This window comes from Anopheles aquasalis, chromosome 3 (genome assembly GCF_943734665.1).
Source record: "Anopheles aquasalis chromosome 3, idAnoAquaMG_Q_19, whole genome shotgun sequence".
NCBI classification, from domain to species: Eukaryota; Metazoa; Arthropoda; class Insecta; order Diptera; family Culicidae; genus Anopheles; species Anopheles aquasalis.
In genome coordinates this window covers 34,689,408-34,711,563 of record NC_064878.1, presented here as the reverse complement: position 1 = coordinate 34,711,563, position 22,156 = coordinate 34,689,408, and the positions used below count along the sequence as shown (strand labels likewise).

Genomic DNA, 22,156 nt, shown 5'->3' with positions numbered 1-22,156 from the left:
TGTGAACCATTCCCAGGTTACATCGAAGGGCTTTGACGGCTGTATCGACGATGTCTATATTCTTGGAAATCGTGTTGATCTAAGTTTCAACACTAAGGCATTGGATGTACGCCCGGGTTGTCCTATGAAATTTTCTCCGTTAGTTTCATTTCTACCAGAACAATTAGGCTACGCTAGTCAACAAGGTGTGACAACTGTTAACGGTTTGCAGTTGAACCTAAAGTTCCGGACGACCAGAAAAGATGGTGTATTGTTCTATACCAGCAATTACGATCAGAGTGGTACATTCGGATTAGCCATGCGTGATGGCCTGTTGGTTTTAACCAGCTCTAGTACCGAGTTTACATCGGACTATCGTACCTACAACGACGGTGAATGGCATGTTGTTACTGCTGCACACGATAAAAATCATTTGACTCTGACTATCGACGACCGCGATCCACTGTACAGCTCCTATCGACCGGAATCATTGTTCATTGAAAATGGAGACATTTACTTTGGGGGATTTCCGAAAAATTACGTTACTCCAAGCAACGCTATTGCATCAAATGCCAATTTCATAGGTTGCATTAAAGATGTTACCGTAAATGGACAGATCGTAAACTTTGCTGCGGTGTCTGACAAAAAATCGATTATATTGGATGATTGCCCTAAAGAGTTATTCATAGACAGCGGGGTAGCACAATCCTTCCCGAACGTAGTCAAACCGCTAGATCCTAAGGCACCCGAAACGGAACAACCCAAATCTACTTCTCGACCACAAATTTCTCACGAGCCTTCGTCAAACGAAATCTCAACCGTATCTACTTCAACGGATACAACTACCGCAACTACCGTTCCGACGGTGCGAGCACGTGTTTCAGCCGACGAAGTTGGGCCGATCTGTAAGCTTCCTGTGACACCTGAGCAAGATGTTGACTTCGATTCGGGATATCGTTTTGGCACTGGGCAGTTCAGCCATATTGAGTTCAATGAGGTGCCACTCAAAAATAAACGGCATTACGATTACTCACTAAGCTTCAAGACGGAAATGCCTGAAGGTGTGCTGTTCTATGCTGCAGACACGCGTCATACTGATTTCATTGCACTGCATTTGCACAATGGTAGAGTGTATCACACATTTAACTGCGGTTCTGGGTCTGCTAATATGTCTTCTGAACGAAACTACAATGATAACGAATGGCACACTGTACACTTTATGCGACAAAACAGTAAAGGAAAACTGATTATTGATGGTGAGGATGAATCTTCAGCCGAATCTACTGGTAGTACTCGGACCATGGCAATTCAGGCCCCGATATATGTTGGTGGTGTAAGCAGCGATAATTACGAAGAGGTCGCATTAAATCTAAAGGTGAGTTTCTTTCTTTTCTTTTAACTTTCATTTCGATGGTTTTCGTAGGATACGATTTATTCTATTTCTTTGCTTTAAACAGATCGATAAGAATGTGTTGGAACGCAATCAGTTTGTTGGATGTGTCCATGGCATTCAGAGCAACGGTCGCCCACTGGAAACGCCATCGAACATAACACGTACTATCCCATGTTCATCAAGGATTGAAACAGGAACGTTCTTTGGTGATGGAGGGGGTTTCGTGAAACTTTATGATAAATTTAAGGTCGGAAACGAACTTACTGTCAGTATGGATATTCGTCCACGCGCCCTTAGTGGGTTGTTAATGTCTGTACACGGTCGTAAGGCTTATTTTGTACTAGAGATGATCAACGGTACGATAAGGCTGACAGTAAACAATGGAGATGATCCTTTCACCGCCACTTACATACCGCTTCCTGAAGAGAACCTTTGTGATGGACAGTGGCGTACCGTGTCCGCCATAAAGTCACAGTACGTCATTACAATTAAAGTAAACGACGTGAGCTCAAATCCCGCGATTGGCGATGCACGCAACCCTTCGACCGATACAACACGACCGTTATTTCTCGGAGGACATCCTCACCTGCAGAGAGTATGTTACAGCTCAGAATACCTTAAGAGAAGTTACATTAGTAACCAAAACAATATATTCCTTTTTTCATTTTAGATAAGAGGATTTGTAGCTCGTGCTCCCTTCCAAGGATGTATTCGAAACGTGAAAATTCGAGACTCGGTAGAACAAATTACACCAAAGATGATCGTTGGTAACGTTCAGACTGGAGTTTGCCCAACGATATAAGTAATTATTGAACGATTCGAAAATACATGAAACCATTGGTCGTAATAAATGCATTAATTATGTGTGCTATGAAATTGCAGCGTCACTTTTATATTTGGTAGGTATAAGCAAACTGTTGTGTTGAAGCCGATCTAGTGTCAATGAAGCTGCTAAACATTACACAGTTATCTTTTAACAACACGACTAAACTAACTAAAACTAAAATCGCTACAATCTTTCAAATTCTGAACGTCTTGAAAAAAAATGTACAGGATGTTCAGATCAGTTATAGCAACATATAATAACCTTTTAATCGAAGCAATTAAATAAAAAGTTGTAAAATCATATAAAAATAGCAAATTTCTTTCAATTTAATAAACGACAAAATGACAACGACAATCAAAATGCAATAGTTTTTGTTTTATTTCGATTTTTTTGTTCTATCGATGACATCATTCATCAGACTAGTTTTGATGACCTAGCCAATCAAACACTAAAGTGCTTATGATGGTGAGGCGATCGCCGATGCTTGAGGCGAGGCGTTTGCAATATGCAATGTGATAGATCGGTTTTTAGAAAAAAAGGCCAACTGATCCAATCGTCTTAGGCGTCAGCGATCGCCTAACCAGCATAAGCACAGCTATGACACACCAACAGAAAAATGGTTTGCTGCCTTAATAACGTCATAATTAGATAGAGAACAATAACTATAAATTGTTACAAATCATCATGAAGAATCTTGAAGATCATTATTCATGCTATAAGAACGTTACGTTTGTAATGCAAAATCTTGACGAAGAAATAGAACTCAAAGAAAAGGATAAACAAATGAAAAAAAATCCATGGAGATGTAGATGGGTGAAATAATATTTGTTATTTATTATTCCAAGTCAAATAAAATCGTATCATTTGAATTGGTATAATAAATAAACCGTAAAAAATATATAAACAAATAATAGTAAACCGCAGTATGCCTAAATATTACTCACAGTAAATAAAAAGAAACTGAAAACTGCTTCAAGCACATAATTACTTTTATTTTCTGGAATTGATAAAACATCATTCTATTCGTGATATACAACTTCGAAAGATGGATCACATGACTTGTGATATCTAGGATCGTTATATGTAATTATTATTCAAGAACAGCTAATCTGAGATCAAATTATGTTCGTTTGTTTGTTCTCGTAGTGTTATAAGTGAAAACTAACTTTCAACAACACAAGACTTCTTCAGTGGTAATTACAATCATCAAAATAACATGGGCATATTTCTGATTCAATGAAGTAGATGTAGCTAGAGCTCTTCTAGTACTAAGAGAACGTAATAAATTATTCCAAAAAATCCACATTTGCTATATTAGTTACCATTTCACAGTAGGTGGCACTTTTATTTTTAAATATTTAGCAAAAATCATTTGAAGGACTTAAATGTCTATAGTGAAAGCGTTGTTATTTAAAAATAAGTGGATCCCGTTAGAGGAGTTATCCATAGAAGAAATGTTCGAACTTCAAACGGTTCCACTGTTCATCGTAATACGGTCACAAGGTTCTACCATGTGTGCACAAAAAAAAATGAGTTTAGAGAAACTGATTACCTTTTTAATAAAGTTCGTCAGGAATGGTAATGGATTATGTTCATTTTTGATAGTTAAGTTCAGTCAAGTTAACCAAACTACACCTCACTGCCAATGTTTATAAATACATTTAGGACTTTATTATTACTTCCATTGTTGATTTTCCTTGGAGTGTGGTTAAAAAATACTTTGCTTTTTTAGGTGTATGGAGATCGTTACTGTCAATGCTAATGTTGGCTAAATAAACGTTGAAGGATACATACAAAACGGTTTGGTTGATTTCGAGATATAGAAAACGCTTCCTCTTGAGTCATGTGGTGTTTGCGGACACCATATTTTGTGGCGTGGTCGTAGAAATCCCGGTTTGGTTTTAAGGGTTTAGTGAAAGTCTAGCCAAGCCTTGGCACTTAGTCATACGAACTTAAATTTTGTTGAAATAATTCCAAGAGCTACAGTTAGACAAGTAAAACGTTAATTAACACATTATTGGAATAAAATTGTTCACTCGAATAAACGAGAATAAACAGATTGGGAGAAATGTTATAATGAAAAAGTGATGTAGCCGTTTTATTTTAAACTATTCTTTAAAATACTATGAACTTATTGGTAGTAAAATTAGAGATATAAATGCTTTTGCAATCTAAACACATACTTTTTTTTGTTCTTATCCAGTAAAGTACTGAATTATGTAATTATTATAAGAACAAAGCAGTTTAAGCATTTGTGTAGGCATTTCTTGACCACTGCTACCATGGCAGGATGCAGAGTATGAACGTGTACACTTCACAATAATTTAAAAGTATCCATAACATATACTTTTAGTTTTTAGTTTTTGGTAGGTGACGCTTCATATGAAGTGCTAAGTGATCACTACGAGCAAAGCTGCGGTTACAAACGATGCACTTAAACGGTTTAGCGCCGGTATGTTTGCGATAGTGCCGAGTAAGTTCATCCGACCTCGCAAAACGCCACTCGCAATCTGGCCACTGGCAGCAGTATGGCTTTTCACCTAAGAAAAAATACAATGGAATATGGTAGATATTTTAATTTTTAGCAGTTTATTTAGTAAAGCGTGAAGCTAAATTTTATTTATAGTTATGTGGGTGTACTCATTGTTATTATTTTTATTATAATAAATATAAATATACAATAGAATTTTGAAAATCGAAGACGTATGATGATCATTTATCATTATAATTTAATATTTATTTAACAATGCGTGTTTTACAAGAAAAACATTCTATTTTGTTTTTTGAACTTCAAATATCTGTCGTATCTTCGAATCTTATTCAAAGGGTGATTATAGATTAAATTACTTTTCTTTAAGTTTTACAATACTATAGAGGATAATAATTGGAGGATAAGAAGTCACATATTGACTATTGTTTAATGTATACACTGCTGGCCAATAAAATAGGTAATTGTATAAAGCTGGTATAATTTGAACTGTACTCTAAAAACTGTACATGCAATGTTCACCATCTTTATACTGTACTTACATACACTATTTTACGTCATTTATCAGCCCTTTTGTTTACGTCATTTATCAGCAGTCTGGTTTGGCATAGTCAAATTAATGGGTACTTCGTTGTTTATGTTGTTTTTTCGCTCGACTTTTTGAAAAAGGCTGGATTGTTTGTTCTGGCTACAATCTATTTTCAATTGTGAACCCAAGACACATCGTTGTTTCTTATTAGCACACCCAGAGGCATTATCGCTTCGCAAAAAAATTGTGGTGGAACACATGGTGGTGGAAGCATCATGATTTGAGGATGTTTTTCGCGGTTTGGTATACGGTCATTTTCAAAATAAAGGTCACCATTAATGCTCTCGAGTATAAAACAATTATGGAAGAAACGCAGATCTCCTCAAGCAAAAGAAAGCATATCTCTAAGATGGGCATTTCCACAGGACAACGATCTAAACCATACATCAAAACTTACTAAACAAATACAATATATACTTGTAGAGAGTACAACTGTATGGGCTCTAGCTATTATTATATTATCTAATTATTTTATTCATTCTGTTGTTGGATTTCAATCACATAATGATCACACAATGTTAAAAATAACAACGGTGTTCCAGAACAAGATAAAAGTTATAAATTTTGCTAAATTGCATGCTAAAAAGCATGCTTTCACATTTCGTTCATAGCTGCTTCTTCTGATTTGGAGAACAAACACGATTATCTATGTCTAATCAATGTTCATATACCAAATACTTCTCATATGGATTACTAAATTAACAAATCATCCAATACTAAAACGATTAGTGTAATTTAAAAAATAAATAAACTGAGAATTAAGTATTTAAAAAACAACACGATGTACAACATTCAGATATAAAAAGAAAACTTACCGGTATGGATTCTTTGGTGTGCTTTCAAATGGGAGCTCTTGGTGTAAACCTTTATGCAACCTGTCAGTGATAAGGAAAAAGCATTTTTATCAAATATATCAATTTAAAAATGTATATAGTTGCAAAAAAGTAAACTGTTGAACAAACGAGCGTCGGGCGTGGATATTGATGTTACGTCGCTTAACGCCACGCTATTGAACAAGCAGCACACTCTAAACGCTTGATTAAGAATCAGCTAAATTTCTTTAATACTATTGTCGCAAACTTTGTTGTCTAGTGGTTGAACAATGCTCTACAATCTGTTCATTGGCAGCACGAAAGGCATCCGAAGGCTGTCAAAAATGTGAGTATTGCTGTGATAATGTGGTAAATTGGATTTATAACTTTTTGCTTGTGTTGGATACTATTGCCGGATCATAATTAAGGTCACTTGAATTAATAGAAAGGTGAGTTATGGTTTGCTTTCGTTTTCTATCTGGGTGTGACCCTTGAATGGATCTACACAACTGGTCACGGCAGCATACTTATCTGTAAGTTAATAATGCAGCACATGGAAATAAAAAAGAGCTAGACAACTCTAAAGGTATTTTGCTATCCTATTTAATCGATTTTTGAGGTTTATACAGATTAAGCAGCTTTAAAAATCCATTTGTTCATCTGAAGTATGTGCATCTCCCGATTTAAAATAAAATAACCGTTTGGCCGTGCTAAATTGAATAGTTGAATATAACTTCTTTGTAGATGTGGTCCTTTCGTCGAATTAGATGTATTGCTTTTTTTATGAAGCGTACAGGTAATGTGAAGGTTTTAGGCTTTTTATTAAATTGTGGAGTTTTTTGGATATTTAATTCAGTTGACATTTGTTTTCTACCCTTGTTTATTATATTCCTGAATCCTTTCGATCCCTACACAGTTTGCAAAAAAATTTTGATTGTGTATTTTTTTGTTAATACTATTAAAGGATCACCTTCCTTAAGAAACTAAAACAAATGCTTACAGCTCAAGATTTACACAAGACATACAACAATTGATGGTGAATTGTTAATAATTAATTATGCGCCCATCATTAATTGTGTTAATTACACAATCTAATAATTTTTTTATAACAGCATTTTCCACATGAAAAAAATCTCTTTTGCCAACATCACACAAAAGAAGTTTGCTTTTCAGACCACATCGGCCCAACTAATCAGCAAGTTTCTTTCTATCGAAAGTATTTTTTCATGAAACGAGTTATGGGATATTGGATTTTCATACATTACTTCATCGGTTTAATGAATGTTATTACCTCAAAATATATTTATTCCATGTAAGTCCTAAACACTATAGTCGAGATTGGAACTACATCCTTTTATTTCATTATGATATTGAAGAATAAATTCGTTTGATGCAATATATGTGCTTATTTGTCTGTTAACTATAAAATCCATTGAGAGTAGCCGAGGAGATACATTGACAGAAAGCAAAATGCATCTTTCTCCAATGCACTATTAATGGTGAAAATGAAGAAAATCATGCAATCAGTTTCAGTTACCTAATATAAGAAATCCGTTTTTGAAAAGCAATGCCAATGGTAGTTATATGGCGATAGAAATCAAATCGATATGATATGAATATGGTTATCTCGTAGCCATCAAAGGTTATCTCGTACCATGTACTCGTACTGTACTCGTACTAACATGTAATTTAAAAAAGTTCAATTGTATTTTCACTACAACAATCTTACCGATGTAATCGCAGTGGTGTATTCTCCGTTTTTCTAGCTCAGGATTATTACGCCTGTTGTACCGACCAACAATTTGTTTCACTAGGTTGGCATTAGTTAGCACATTTGACTTTGCTTTGGAACTGGAACCGCGACAAGTTTCAGTGTGAGATCCGACATATTCAGTTCTTGCTCCGACGGAAGCAGTGCTAAACGTAGAGTTAATTAGTGTCGATCCCATTGCCTTTGATGAATTTCTGTGATTAGAGGGATTTTGGCAAGTATCTGGATTGTCCACTAATAAATGTTGATGATCCTGGTGATGTGTTTGCATCGGCGTATTGTCGCCGGATTGCGTGCCTGATATATTGTTTTGCGAATGCTGTGGGAGATGGTTTAAATTTCCCGGCGTCTGAAGATGCTGTTGTTGTATGTTATAGGGTGGAGGTGGGGTTCGTCGTAGTTGATGCTAATAAGTGAAATATGAGGGTGATTCAAAAATTTGTATCCAAATGAGTTGGCCAATGCTTAAAGGTGAGACATACCTGTAAGTTGTTACCCGGGCTACCGGGATCAGAATTGGGTGGTGTAAGTGGTGGGACATCCATTAATCTTGATATTGATGCTGCACATACGGCCGAGCACAGCGATGATGTATACTTAGAATGAGTCAGCTGGCACGCATTGGGATTCAAGATTGATTGAGGCCAGCTGTAATAATTATTGTTCTGATTTACATGCATGCTATGAGTCAGATTGTACATTTGTTGCTCTTGATGGTGTTGCTGAGGCGGCTGTTGTTGAAGGGTTGAATGTTCCGGTTGGGTAGGAGCATTAGAATTCAGAAGTTTTGGACTTCGGGCAGTACCGTTCATCTCGAAGACAAAGTCACTTAAATTTGAATGATGATCGCTATGAACTGCGTCATTGTCTGACGATTCTAATGCATTTAAAGTGTAGCTTGCGCTACTGTGTATAAAAAAAATACTACTTTCATGGTTGTTGCTGGAAACATTGCTGCAGCTAGTATCAACTTGTGAATGATGCGGTTGTTGATGTGCATTTTGATTGACGTTGACGTTATGATGTTGGTTAATGTTATGATCATATTTACGGGATTGTATTAGTAGGTGACTTTTTTCTGTTTTGATCTCCAACGGGCTGAGCAATGGCGAGGATAAGGGCTCTAGGAACGAATCTTCTATCGCTTCCATTTTCACTTGTGAAACGTCATTCGTTGTTCCCAACATGATGGCATTTTCAGGATCTATGTTCTGTATTGAGCTGGTGATATCCTCCCATAGCGGTGGTCGCAGAAAAGAGTCCTCTGATGGCAGAAAAGAGTCCAATCGTTGGATATCTTACTTGTATATCAACCAATGATACCAGCGACGATAGAAACGATACTCACCAATGTATAAATCTTTTCCATTCTGTTCATTGTTATAGTTTGTGCAGCTAGGCAATCCAGGCGGCTCCAAAGATGACTTCGAAACTAGACGATACTGGTTCGATTCTGCAACGTCTAGTTTTACATCCACTTCCAATTGTTGTAGGCGCCCCATCAATTCATTCCGAACGTCGAAATCTATAAACTGTGGGATTCATTTAAAGAAAAAATTGAATTGGAAAAATAGAAAAAATGCAATTTTCGTAATGTTTAGTATTTTTTAAATTTTAGAATAAACCCTGAAGCCTGTTGTGAAAGGTACAGTAGTTTGATAAACCGTGAATCTGTCATTTATTTCATAAGTATATCTCGAGACATCGAAGAGCCGTATTCTTTTTACATCTTTTATGTTTTCGCTAGTAAACTGTTCACATATTATTTCATCCACATCAATCACCCTCCAACTGAATATTGCTATTTCGTGATATTGGTTCCTGAGACTAAGCGGGTCAGAATTTACATAAGAACAAAAAGTGAATGGTTGACCTAACTTAATGCGTTCGTCACATACGACGAGTATGTAATGTGTGCGTGTTTGAACATGGCTGTAAAGAGAATTCGTTTGTTTCAGCAAAACCTTGCTCATGATGTCTTTAAAAAAAAATATATAGAACTCAGGGAGTTGCGAAACAATGTCAATGTTATAACAAATAATAATAATACCCTACGCCAAACCGCGACGTTTCCATTGACTCTTCCAGCAAATAACAGCAAACAAACGCTTTATTAAACGATGAATGCGCAGGTATTTCTTGTTAATAGATTTGCAGTTTCGCAGCTATGGGGGAACAGATCCTTTGGCGGTTTGTGGCGTTTCGTTTTGCGCATTTATTTACATTTCGATAAAGCTTGTTTGCTCTGATAGATGGTCAAGAAACCTGGAACGAAACCTGTGTTAGGTGGTTCCACTGAAGGTTAAAATGTATGAATGGATCTCATGAGCCAAAGAACCGTGACATACCATTATTAGATAAACTGTTGTGCCTTTTTGCCACAAGTCACAAGGAGGATGTTGAAAGCTTATAAATCAGGGTCGGTATCTTTATGGGGAACCTATAGCCCATCGGCCCGCCAACAGATTGGTTGCAAACCATCACCAAGGAATATTATGTGAACATTATTTGCTTTTTGATACTGCGGCAACATTTGTTGTATTGCATTCAAATACCTGTTATGTTGTAAGAAGGTGAGTTAATGTCAATAAGTCTATCTGAACCTTTCAGTCAGAGGTGTATCAGAAGAAGTTTCAAAACAGATAGATAAGCTATGTGCCGTCGTGAATATAGATCTTTTGCAACTCAAAGTTTAGGTTAGCCAAGCCGTGTTTGGACTGATTATACTCGTATAAAAATGTTCATAGTATAAAACACTGTTCGTAGTATAATTGATTTTAATTAGTTTTTATATGTAGTTGCTAAGAACTTCAGAGAGTGGCACGCGGGTTATCATCTCATATTGTTACACTGCTACAGTATATTTCTATTGGAAAGTGATAAAGTCACTACTCTTAGGCTTAGAGCTTGATGAATAAATTTAATAAGTATGATCACTAAGTAATAGTTTGAATATCATTTTCTCATTAACTCGCTGCTAATCCGTATGATAGTTTTTATGGCATTATCACCAATCGTTTGCATAGTCGGTTTATTTTATGCTGTACGCATGAAATTGGTCACGACTTTGATATTGATGACTTTGATTTGTTCTTATATCCATGACAATCTTCAACACTGTACAAAATGATATCGTAGTTCAGGGTTTTATTATAGATATAAACATTGGGGAATATAGATAAATTAATTAATTCATTCATTCAACTACTCAAGACCATCACATGGTAATTTGCATAATATAGCATAATATTTGCATAGTATAGAAAGTTTTGAACATAACGTCAATTTCACAGAAGCGTTGCTACGCTCTAGCGCAAAACTGGCAGTGAGGCAAACATACCATGCAACAAGTGGCTCGTAGTTAACCAAAAGGGTCTTTTACAGTCCAAGATGACTAACACAGCCATCGTTGAGCGCGTAAGTGCGATGGATCACGGTATGATCACGCAATCGAAGTTCCTTTACAGCCTGGAGTGAGTGAAATACACCAACACATTCAAGAACATTCACAAAGCGTTACACGAATTAATTCCATTTGAATTATAGAAAGCACTCTTTCTGTCTACTGCCATGAAAACTAGGTTACTTAATCTTCTAGTGTACTTAAAAGAATTCGTAATTGAAATTTAATGCCCTGCAACGTTTAGTAATGTTTTGCATTCGCAATATTAACAGCCATCGTTCATTGATATATTGAATAATGTCAAACTTTCTTTGTACACTATTGACCCTCGGTAATTTAAGAGTCTTCGGATCGTATTTTTGTTTAAAAATCACAACAAAATCCAATAAAAACAATAAAAATAATGAACACAATGCATTGATACCCCTTCCTACGGTCATTCACTACCGCGTACGTCATAAAGCAAGCAATAAGATCGTAAAGTGATCGAATTTTCCAGTAAATATGTTATTGAAATTATTGATTTCTTCGAATAAATCAGTTTTGAATTGTCATAAGGCACTTTTGAGTCATAAACAATTGAGTTAATTGAGCACAATTGAGCTAGGAGATCAGATCAGTTGCTACATGGTGCGTTCAGAGAGTAATGAGAATTGATTTTTCTGACAAAACGGTTTGAGATAACGTGTTTAGTTTTTTACAATAAGGTAGAGGAAGGTTTTAGCTGTCAATCGCTCTTTCTTTCGTTCCGCTATGACCAACTGAAAGAAAATGGGACGATTTTTCGTGAACCATGTTTTTAGTTGATGTAGCACCGTAGAATGTCGCCTTTCTATGAACCATTGGTCTGGTGCGGATCATCCGGACCTTCTTCCTGGCGCGGATCATCCGGACCTACAGAAAAACATTCCGTTGATGCCAGTAATTCATCAAGTCCTCATACATTTGTACTGTTTGCGTGCTCTATGCCAGGAAAGAGGTCCGCGATGATCCGGGCTGTACCAGTGGTCCATAGAAAGGGGACATTCTACGATGTTACATCAACTAAAAACATGGTTCACAAAAAATTGTCCCATTTTCATTCAGTTTGTAATAGCCGAATGAAATAAAGTGCGTTGAATAGCTAATCCTGCCTCTATGTTGGCGTATAAAATTCAATACCTTATCTCAAACCGTTTCGTCAGGAAAATTCAGTCTCATTAGTTTCTGAACGCACTATGTATATTGGTCTCTGTGGTCTACGAAAATGCCGCCTAAACCCTTTTTGTTGAAGATTAGTGTATGATTTACTCATATGTTAAGAAAATTACACTACGCGCACCATTTTTAATCAGTTTGAGAAATAATACATAATTTAAATTGCACATAAAAGGTTTCAAAATATGTTGATTATTTTTCTCCTATTGCTCGTTGAAAAGCTCAAACGTAACGAAATTTTCAACAAAATGTTGTAGTTTATCTAATTAACAATTGATAAACACGGCAACCTGAATAAATGTTGATAAAAAGTGTAGTTTTGTGTTAAAAAACATAGCCCATGTGGAAGGCCAACGTGTGGGGTACCCGGGTACCCGGGTGCCGCTAGGCGGGTGTTAATTTCATCGGGCCATAGTTACCTTTAAATATGAGTTATCAAACAATTTCAACGCCAATTCGGCTTGAAATGAGTTGTACTTTGGAGATCCGGAGTTTCGTAAAAAAATATTGACGGGAAGGCATTCATTTTTTCGTTGAAACTTGAAATGGGTACCCGGGTATCCGGGTGCCCATCCGAGGGTTAAGCAGGTAGCCGATAGCCTCGCCGAGTTTTAATCAAAATTGTAGATAATGGTTTTAAAACATGTAAAACTATACAGGTAAATGTAAAACATCTTATCTTATCTTTAGTAAAATCGAAAAATAACATAAATGTTCCATCTTCAAAATAATTCAAAAACTGAAAAATTGGAAATTCAACAACAATTGGCCAGAGTATCGATTTGCATATCTTAGATTATTCACTACGGAGTAGGAAAGGACACCACAAAAGGGCATTTTTAAGATAAGCCTACCTGTAATTATTGCCTTATTTTTTAGCAAATGTTTATGATGTTTAAAGTTTTCGTCGTCAAAAAAATGCAAAACCGAGCCTTTTTTGGATTTTTTTGCCAGCGTGACCGAGGACGATAGTTTTTTTTAACATATATGAGGACGGACGAAGAGGACGATAGTTGAAGCTTTCTTTACTTATCAATCAATTTTATCAATCAAGTTGCTAAAAATGATATTTTTTACGCTTTGTGAAGGGCTTCAACACCGGAACATTATTCTTCACTCAATTGTTTAGAAGTGTATTTGTATTAGTCGCAAATCAACATGACCGTGTATTTTGATGAATTGTTCAAACCCTGCGAACCGAAGTAGTTATCACGCGTATAGTGTTGCATGCCTTAATGTAATATACAGCTGAAATTCCAAGATTAATCCAATCCATTAGCCACAGGTAGACGTGCCATTAACGAGAGTATATAAAAAACCCTCACCCTTACGAATTCTGATCAGCATGTCAACCCCAAACCAGTTAGGGTCGAAGAAATTTTCGAAACTGGGGCTGGCGGAAACGGTAAGGATGAGCATATCGTGACTTATGTGCGTATAATTTTACTTTCATAGCCTATTAGTGCAGAGGAAGGGGTGCGTTGGGGGAGGAAGGTGATTCAGTATCGCCGAGCTAAAAGTGAGAACATTTGTATGTATTTCAAATGTACCCTATCCGTTAGAATTACTACCATTTGCTCAAGGTAAGGTAACACCTTTGAATCAAATGAATCAACAGGGTCGAAGTTGAATGATTGCACATTCTCGTGACCCTCTTTCCTGTCAACTATTTTACCTTTGTTCTGAGTTTTACAAATAATTATAAAATGTGACGCATCTCTTCGAGGGGTTCTCGAAGAGGGTGACCCTAATTTTGAAAGGTGTAAATTAAGTTTACGAATCCATAATCTATCCAATAGATCTTCTTTTGGCATCGTAAGCATCGTAACTACTGAATCGATCGATATGAAAATTTGAACACATAATCTGTGTACTATTTTCTAGGTTGTTCTGTCGAGTTTTCATAAAATTTGATGACCCTGTTTTTAAAATAATGTAAACCGTGTCCAATATATTCTCATACACTTTTTGCTGGACGATTTTGGTATGCTCACAGCTCCTAGTCCAAGTTTCAATATTGTTTTCTCAAATTGTAGTGTTTACTTAACATTTTGGCAGTTGAATTGGTCTGTTTTATTTTGGGGCTCTAATTTTAGTAACCATGAAACAATTACGTGTCTAAACGATAAAAAACGATTTTGGATAGGGAGCGTCCAAGCCCTATTTTCTAAAAACCTTGAAGCATCTTGGAATCAAGTGTGATTTCGTATATCGAACCCTCAAAAGATAGCCTGAGACTTCGTCGTTAAATTACAAAAAAAGATCGAGGCGAAAGCAGTCGGCATGTACTGAAAAAGTAATCAAGACCGTTCGGGAACGTATCCGTCGTTATCCTCAAAGTTCGATACGAAAAATGGCTACAGATTTGAAAGTTTTGATTTCGACTACGTATTTTTGAATAGGAGCTAGAATGTAATGTTTCTGAAAAATTGAAAGTTCACGGAATTTCGGAAGCTAACCAACAAAAAAAAAATGAAACAACAACTCTTCTTGTATCGCGGCACGCTGGTCACGACTTGTGTTCTCTGATGAAAAGCTATTTGTTCTAGAGCAAAGTTGTGACCAAAACAATAGTTTGTGGTCCACAATCATTAAAGATATAACAGATAAACAAAAAAACGTCCCCAGGTTTTCAAAATGCAACTAGTGTGACCGTTTTGCGGGGGGGGGGGGGGGGTATTCGCCCGGACGGCAAATTACCCCCATTTTTTAATGAAAAAGGCGGAAAAAATTATCTAACGTCTTATAAAGGATATCTTATGAAGAAAACAGTGAAATCTAGCGTGGAAAGATTATACGGGAACGAAAATTATGTATTCCAGCATGATGGAGCGCTCTTGGAGGAGCATTTTTGGTTTAAAACTGGTGCAGGGACAATTTAACCAGATTTGTAGGGAAGAATGAATGGCCTGCCAGTTCACCAGATCTTAACCAATTGGACTTTATCGTTTGTTTATATAATTATTGAACCTAAACGAATAAAAATTGTCTAATTTTATTCAATTTAAATCAACTATCCCAAAACTATGGGAGGTATAGGTTTTTTTTTATGGCTCTGATGATAGAAAATGGTCGCCCCGTTAAGAAAATATAAATGATTGGATTTGTATGAGAATATATTGGACACGGTGTAATTGTTTTAAATGGTATTCGTAAATATCACACCTATTTTTAATTTCAAACCCGTCCTAAAAATAAAAAATTGAGGAAATCTACAAAAACTCAACAGGGCCAGCTGGATAAACTTAAGATCTAAGAAAAGAATATCACTTTGTACATTCTAGTACAAAATGTAAGAAGAGAACTTTGTATCAAATTTATGATAAATGAGCCGGTTGTCCTCAGGGGATCAATCCACTTTGAATTTTCTCGCAGTTTATGGTTTTCTTTTTATCCTAATGCATGAAACGGGTACGGTTATAATCATATTTGTTTAAATTTTCTGCAAAGGAAGTCTGTTTGTTGTTTGATGGTTTTTACATTCTTTTCTTTGGTGGTTAAAATACTATTCTGTTCCCATTTGGTGAAGGTGTAAGGTTCACCATTTGATAATTATTGAAGGAAATTTTGGATGGATTTCTGCGATCTGCGAATATTTGAAGCAAAGAAATGATTAGACTAGCCGTAAACAATTTGATTATTTGTCGTTTTTCCTCTGTGAGTCTGCTCTGACCAATTCTTTCAAAACCATAATTTCCACTGATTTCCTCTACTACAATTTCAATTTGAGTGCACATAAGTCAACTTTGCTTTTCCACCCAATTATAGAAAAATTGTAGCCCAGATGTAATAAGAACTCTAGCTTCTCAGAAGTATGAAACAGCATGTGATTAGATAAATTTCTTGTTCAGCAAACATTAATAATCATCATCAATAACAAAAATGCATGTACAGATAAATTTGGGACAGCCGTGTAAATCGTTCCAAAAAAGTCGTGGGAACTAAAGTGTTAAGAACCGAGAAACCATTCATTCAGGAACAGAGTCGCTTAGCCCATTGAAAACCTCTATTATTGTCCTAACGACGATCTAGCATATTAGTAAATAGCAGAACATTTTCTGTATTCTATATCATAACAGCTATTACTGAAATTGAACAGACTCAAATAAGGCAGACAGTAACAAATCTATTATGTCTATTAGTGATTTTTTTTATTTTTATATATTTTTTAACATATACAGGGTGAGGCAAAAAAAAACTGCAACACATTTAAAAAGCCATATCTTTTTCATTTTTGTTTTTGGATAAAACCAAAAAATGTCGCGAATTTTATAAACTTTCAGAATCATTTTTTTCCGATATGTTACTTTTAGAATGAATTATGGTCTGGAAACTGTAGAAGAAACCATCGATCGTTGTCCACAGGGTGCTTAGTGAAATTTTAGCTCATTCTTGGAGAAGCATTTGCATAAGCTGTTCACCTATATCATTTTTTAGGTCTAACCTTGCTCTTAAAAATGCCGCAACCGTTAAAGTCTTGCGCTTTTTGTGCCCATAGAGATTGACAGCCAATGAGACATGGAAATTAAGTGTGAAACGTTATTTTTACGCCAATCTCATGTCTCGGTTGCTTTGAGGGAAGATACAGAGTCCTGTTGGAATCTCTAGGGCTTTCACTTGAATTGTTTGCATTTCTAGGACTGCACTGAACCTTTTAATAGCTTTGGCACATGAATTTTTTTATTAATCTCGGATTCACCGAAAGAAAATGTGCGAAGAATGTAAAAATGGCATGTTATGGCATCTCAAACCATTATCAACCCGGCTTATGCGTCCTCATCGAAGAAAACCAAGTTCAGAATTGAATCACTTGCGGCCAAGCGAAGTAACTATTTGGCTTTATTGAGTCTGAATTTTTTTGAGTCTGCGGATTTTTGCCTCACCCTATATAATGACGGATGAGCCGTATGTTTATATTTTTATATTTATTTTTATTGCTTCATAAGTTTTTACGTCCAATTGCATAAAGTCATTCTGTGAAAACTATCCGATTGCATCTTCAAATACATAAAGTGGAGCCTTAAATCTCAGCGATCTCCATTGGTTGAAGGAAAAGATACGCTTCGCAGAGTATATGATATGTTGAATCAACACACTACTACCGTTACAGGCCCGCTTATGTGTTGAGGGAAATTTATTTTCCAGTCAAAATGGCTACCACACAATTGGAGGAAAATGTGACCGCTTTTCCGATTGGTTGAAATTGTGTCCGTGGAAAATGAATACATGATTCCATAGCGTTGCGTTCCATAGCGTTGCTTTTTTTCTATTATCAGGGCGGGAACAATAACGTTCTCTCGTTGTCAAACTTGTGGTAGTAGTAGCAATTGGGCACCTAAAAAAACATGTTTTCCTTACCATCGAAATGTTGTCTCCAATGAACCGTACAACACCCAGGTACATCGCAATACGGAAGGTTGTGGGTACATTTTCAGCGCATTCTACTGCGCATGAGTAAAATAAACTATGCCGAAGTTCATTGGATGCATTAATTTATAGTTGTAGTATAGGTTTTACTGCCAACGAAATTTTCCCAATACTTTGGGTACATATTTTCCTAGTTTCTATAGCTAATACCTTATGGTTAATTATGTCACTGTTTTACTACACTTTTTATCGGTATTCAGACTTTTCTAATGAATTTTGGTTTGAGTCAAGTTTTGTTAATTAACATATCGAGAATTCTGTTGTTGCCTTGCTAATCTAATTATTTTAGAGGATATCGCAAACTACCAACTCATAGTTCTCGTTCAAAAACTCGATTAGAGAAATCTGCCTGTTTTTTTACGCAAATCACGCCAGTTGCCTGTGAAATCACCACGATCATTCATCAAAATTAAACGAATTTTCATCAAAAGTGGATCTACCGTTGAAAAATCATAGACAATGTTTATTATTTTTCTAACAACATATTTAAGATTTCGTGTGCTGTACAAAAAGTAATTCATAATAAATAATACGCCTCCTGACATACCATATCGAGTCTCACCATCTCCAGACGGTTCTGCAAGTGTATTGTAATGATAAATAATAATAATTGAGTATTATAATGATACATGATATTGTAATGATATATGATATCATGTTCAGAACATAATTAAAAATACCGTATACGTTTTGATTAAAAAACAACCTCAATTTGATCAATCTAGTATGACGGAATCTAGAGTACCGATATCAAACAAAAATATGTGTTGATCTTCTCTCTTGCTATTTGGAAAAGAGTGAAATATATTGCAATGAATTAACACAAAACATCATGACCCTATCTGCATTTAAACCATTGTTCAAATTGAGTTGCCAACATGCCTGTGTATGCCTTACTGAATCAATGAACTGTAAAACCTTTGTTTCTTGTTGGATGCCCAAACATGAATATTTCTCGGTTCGATGGTTAAATAATTTTAGTTTAACAATCAACGGTCAAACATGAGATTCGTGTAGGGCTGTAAAGGATAGAAATTAAACCAGTCATCATCAATATGATATGCTCGTGTCATATAGTTTATTTACGAGGAATCCAAAGTGTGGCAATCACATTAATCCACAAACCGTTAATCACATACTCATACGGCTAAACATTCGATAAAGAAGTTAGCATCTTTAAAGGGAATATGTACATTAAAAAACCCTTTTTTTTGTTGGAAGAAGCTTGAAGCTGAATTCGGATATTCGAAATCATATGATTGCTTATATGAAGTTAGATAAACGCATAACGCATAGCGAATGCATTGCGCTTACTGAATAAATATTATCGCGCGTAACAAAAGGTAGCTATTATTCCAATAATACGCTTCAATGATCTCGGTCGTTTGGCTCTTGTGACACGGAAATGCATATTTCCTGGTATATTTAATTTACCATTTTCATGCTCGCTGAGCATTTGAACTATTGCTGGATAAGCATTTCCGTTGATTTCTCTCTTCGCATTGGCTTCTGACGTTAAGAAATGTACAATATGTAGAAAAGTATACAAAGGTTAATGAAAAGGCCTAACGAAATTTTGGGTAAACATTTGTTGGCAACAATAATATTACACCTGGAATATGGTTTGAGCCCTAAAGAATGCAAGATTCATAAACGTGTACCTTATGCTAACTTAGAAATTCGTTCATTAAGCTATTGTGTCAACAACAATAATTTCTCAACATTAGGATGAAACCCCTCAAAAATTGCTTAAAAATTAATGTATGATATTTATTCAGTACCTATATGAAATGATATCACCACTAGAAGCGTAACATTGGGCAATTAGAATATTTTATTGGGAAATATCATTGCTCGTGTTAACGACATACCAAATTATTGAAGGTTGACCAAAGTTCTTTACAATCATGTATAATTAATACGATACTTGTACTAACTCCGATACCTGTACTAATTATTTTTATGATTACCTTTTTCTTGGTTTTCAGTTTCATCATTTGAAGCAATTGATTACACTTTGGTTGAACTGAATTTAGTAACGCTTCTTGCTAAGGAGGAAGAATTTTTTGACATCTATTTCATTAAAAATTAAAAACGGTGCAGCTCTCATAGGATACACGGCATTCTCAACGAAATAATAATGATCGAAACAACTGTTTGTCGATATAGTGACATTTAACACAACATCGTAACATCGTTGTCTGGATATCTTTGCTGTTGAAATGAAATGTATCGTGATGGCAGCGGTTACGTAACATCTGCTATGAGATGGTGGAAGAGCATAAAAGAGCAGTTGCTTCTGGAATGGGCTTCGTGTGTAAATTGCAAAGGAATCGCGTATCGAAATTGACATTTGAAGGTAGCAATTGCTAGTACATTGCTTTGCATTGCAACATTCTTTCGCATCACCCGAATATCATGGCCACGACATAGGAATGTTAGTTCGGGAATATCTGTTCTCCGCCGTGACCATTCGTAAAACATTAAACAAACAATATCAATTTTACAGCAATAACTCAGCAACTTGTAAATAAGTATACGTTAGTTAAAGTATATTTTAATTTTGTCAAAAATTATGTTAAAGGACATCACCTTATGAATGATCTGAATGATTCGTTAGGTGGAGCGTACCATCAACTCTTTTAGTTCCTTGTTTTGGATAGCGATCCACTTTCATTTAATAATTTGCCTACAGCATTTGCGTTGCTTGATAGAGCCATTTAGCTGTTTGCTTCGTTTTCAATAATCATTAAAATACATAGACCACCGGGAACGATGTTGATACAAGTAACAGTTGATCGATGCTAGTAAACGAGGCTATCATTATCATTACAGTCATCGATTAGTTTGATCGATAGGTTTAAAGTTTTAAATAATTCGCATAATTTGTCCATCAATTAACGCAACCAAAACCTTCTGTTATTGATTTATTTTTATCATTTCTACTTCCCATCTATAATGATTAGTAATGAGTAGCTGCACTTGAATGGATCATGCAAAGACGTAAACTTTTCTAAGAGTATTATTTGAAGCTCGCGCTTGCATCAGCAACTTGTGATATTCCCACTAGCAAAGAAATTTATTGCTCTCATCCTTCAAAAATTTACATTTACATGTTGATCGTGCATTTTAGTCTTGACGATGTTTTAAAGGCATCATTTATTTTATAATGGATTTATGAGAGTGTATTGACAGAAATGTTTGATTCTATTCATAGTTTCCATTTTTGTATTCATCACAATTCAATTTCGTTCTGCACTTCTGCACTTAAGATAAACGTTTATTGTTAAGGCCTACTAAAACCTTCTTTCGTAAATGACGACACATATAAACAATTGGTTTGTGTTTTACTAATTTACAATGTACTCACCTGCATTACCCGAAAAAATGGAGTGGAACCATTTGGTTACCCGTTATATCCATAAAACACCAAAACGACGTTTTTAATGTTTAGCTACGATAATCAAGGGTACTACTATAACTCAGGCGGTAACTTGTTTCGTTTGCATCGTGATCGATACTTAATCTTCCAGTATTTTACACTTTTATCTTATCAAATTTAAATGTTGTCACTTTTTACATATTCACTTTCTTAGCAAGGCCTTCGAAAAATACTTGGAAAAACGGTTAGTAGCTTCAAACACATTCTAGAAATAGTAACTTCATGTAGAGTTGAACCTCATTTCAGATCAAATATCATCACTGTAGGATATACCAACGATGTTTTAAAGAACAGCACGTTTTAGTAACCATTAAACCGTTATTCACTTCACGCACATAGTTATTGATGAAACTAAAATGTACTCAACGCTGTGGATTGCTTGCGATTCAGCTTCTCAAACTCTACTGGTAAAGTGCTTAGTGGTTGGGGCACGCGACGGGCGCGTATTTATTTTGTGCCGTGTCGTGGCCACTTTCGAGAGAAGTCACGTGTGTCGAGAGAGCAGCGAGAGAGAGAGTGCCTGTTGGCTTTTTTTTTAAATTGAATTGTTCGTTTGAAAACGGATGGATTTTTTGTGCAACTCGGGTTTTTTACCTGATACTGGTGCACGGGTTGGTTTCTTTTCATCCATCTCTCTTATCATATTTCTAGCACGATATCATTTGTCTATCGCTTTTATCAGCTTGAGTTTTATCTTGAGAGGGTGCAGGTTATAGAAGATGCTGAGCAAAATAAGAATGGTCACGCTGCCCAACCCCGGTGGGCAAATCCTATACAAAAATGCCTGATTTTGTATAGGAAATGTCTGCGGGGATATCATGTGTTAAAG

At 35.8% G+C, this 22,156-nt stretch overlaps 2 protein-coding genes across 6 annotated transcripts in view; one reads left to right on the top strand and one right to left on the bottom strand.

The window, feature by feature from the left end:
• The window catches only part of LOC126578925 (laminin subunit alpha), a 25,377-nt gene extending 22,825 nt beyond the window's left edge, over positions 1-2,552 (top strand). For 3 of the 4 annotated variants that reach the window (XM_050241977.1, XM_050241974.1, XM_050241975.1), the window contains exons 10-12: positions 1-1,354; positions 1,437-1,967; positions 2,043-2,552. The exon at positions 1-1,354 is cut by the window's left edge and continues 7,396 nt beyond it. In XM_050241977.1, the coding sequence (XP_050097934.1) occupies positions 1-1,354; positions 1,437-1,967; positions 2,043-2,174 (2,017 nt within the window). In that variant the 3' untranslated portion in view covers positions 2,175-2,552. The remainder of the gene's footprint in view (positions 1,355-1,436; positions 1,968-2,042) is intronic. The other variant, XM_050241976.1, reaches the window with a different exon arrangement.
• Positions 2,553-3,231: 679 nt separating this feature from the next.
• Positions 3,232-21,717, bottom strand: LOC126574868 (dendritic arbor reduction protein 1-like). 2 transcript variants are annotated; one of them, XM_050235273.1, is made up of 7 exons: positions 21,605-21,717; positions 21,256-21,487; positions 9,207-9,390; positions 8,341-9,122; positions 7,817-8,264; positions 6,091-6,150; positions 3,232-4,738 (listed from the first exon to the last, which is right to left on the bottom strand). In XM_050235273.1, exons 2-7 carry the CDS (start codon positions 21,259-21,261, stop codon positions 4,548-4,550), a joined length of 1,671 nt encoding a protein of 556 aa, XP_050091230.1. In that variant the 5' UTR covers positions 21,262-21,487; positions 21,605-21,717; the 3' UTR covers positions 3,232-4,547. The 2 variants fall into 2 exon arrangements, with proteins under 2 accessions (XP_050091230.1, XP_050091231.1); XM_050235274.1 differs by lacking the exon at positions 3,232-4,738 and adding an exon at positions 5,768-5,991 and having other exon boundaries at positions 21,256-21,709.
• Between the last annotated feature and the right edge of the window lie 439 nt (positions 21,718-22,156).

Bases quoted from the DNA above. Each gene is read 5' to 3' on its own strand.
- LOC126574868 (XM_050235273.1), bottom strand. The intron at 9,123-9,206 runs GTGAGTATCGTT...TTCTGCCATCAG, and splicing joins TGGAAAAGATTTATACATTG to AGGACTCTTTTCTGCGACCA. The intron at 4,739-6,090 runs GTAAGTTTTCTT...ATTTTTTCTTAG, and splicing joins ACACCAAAGAATCCATACCG to GTGAAAAGCCATACTGCTGC.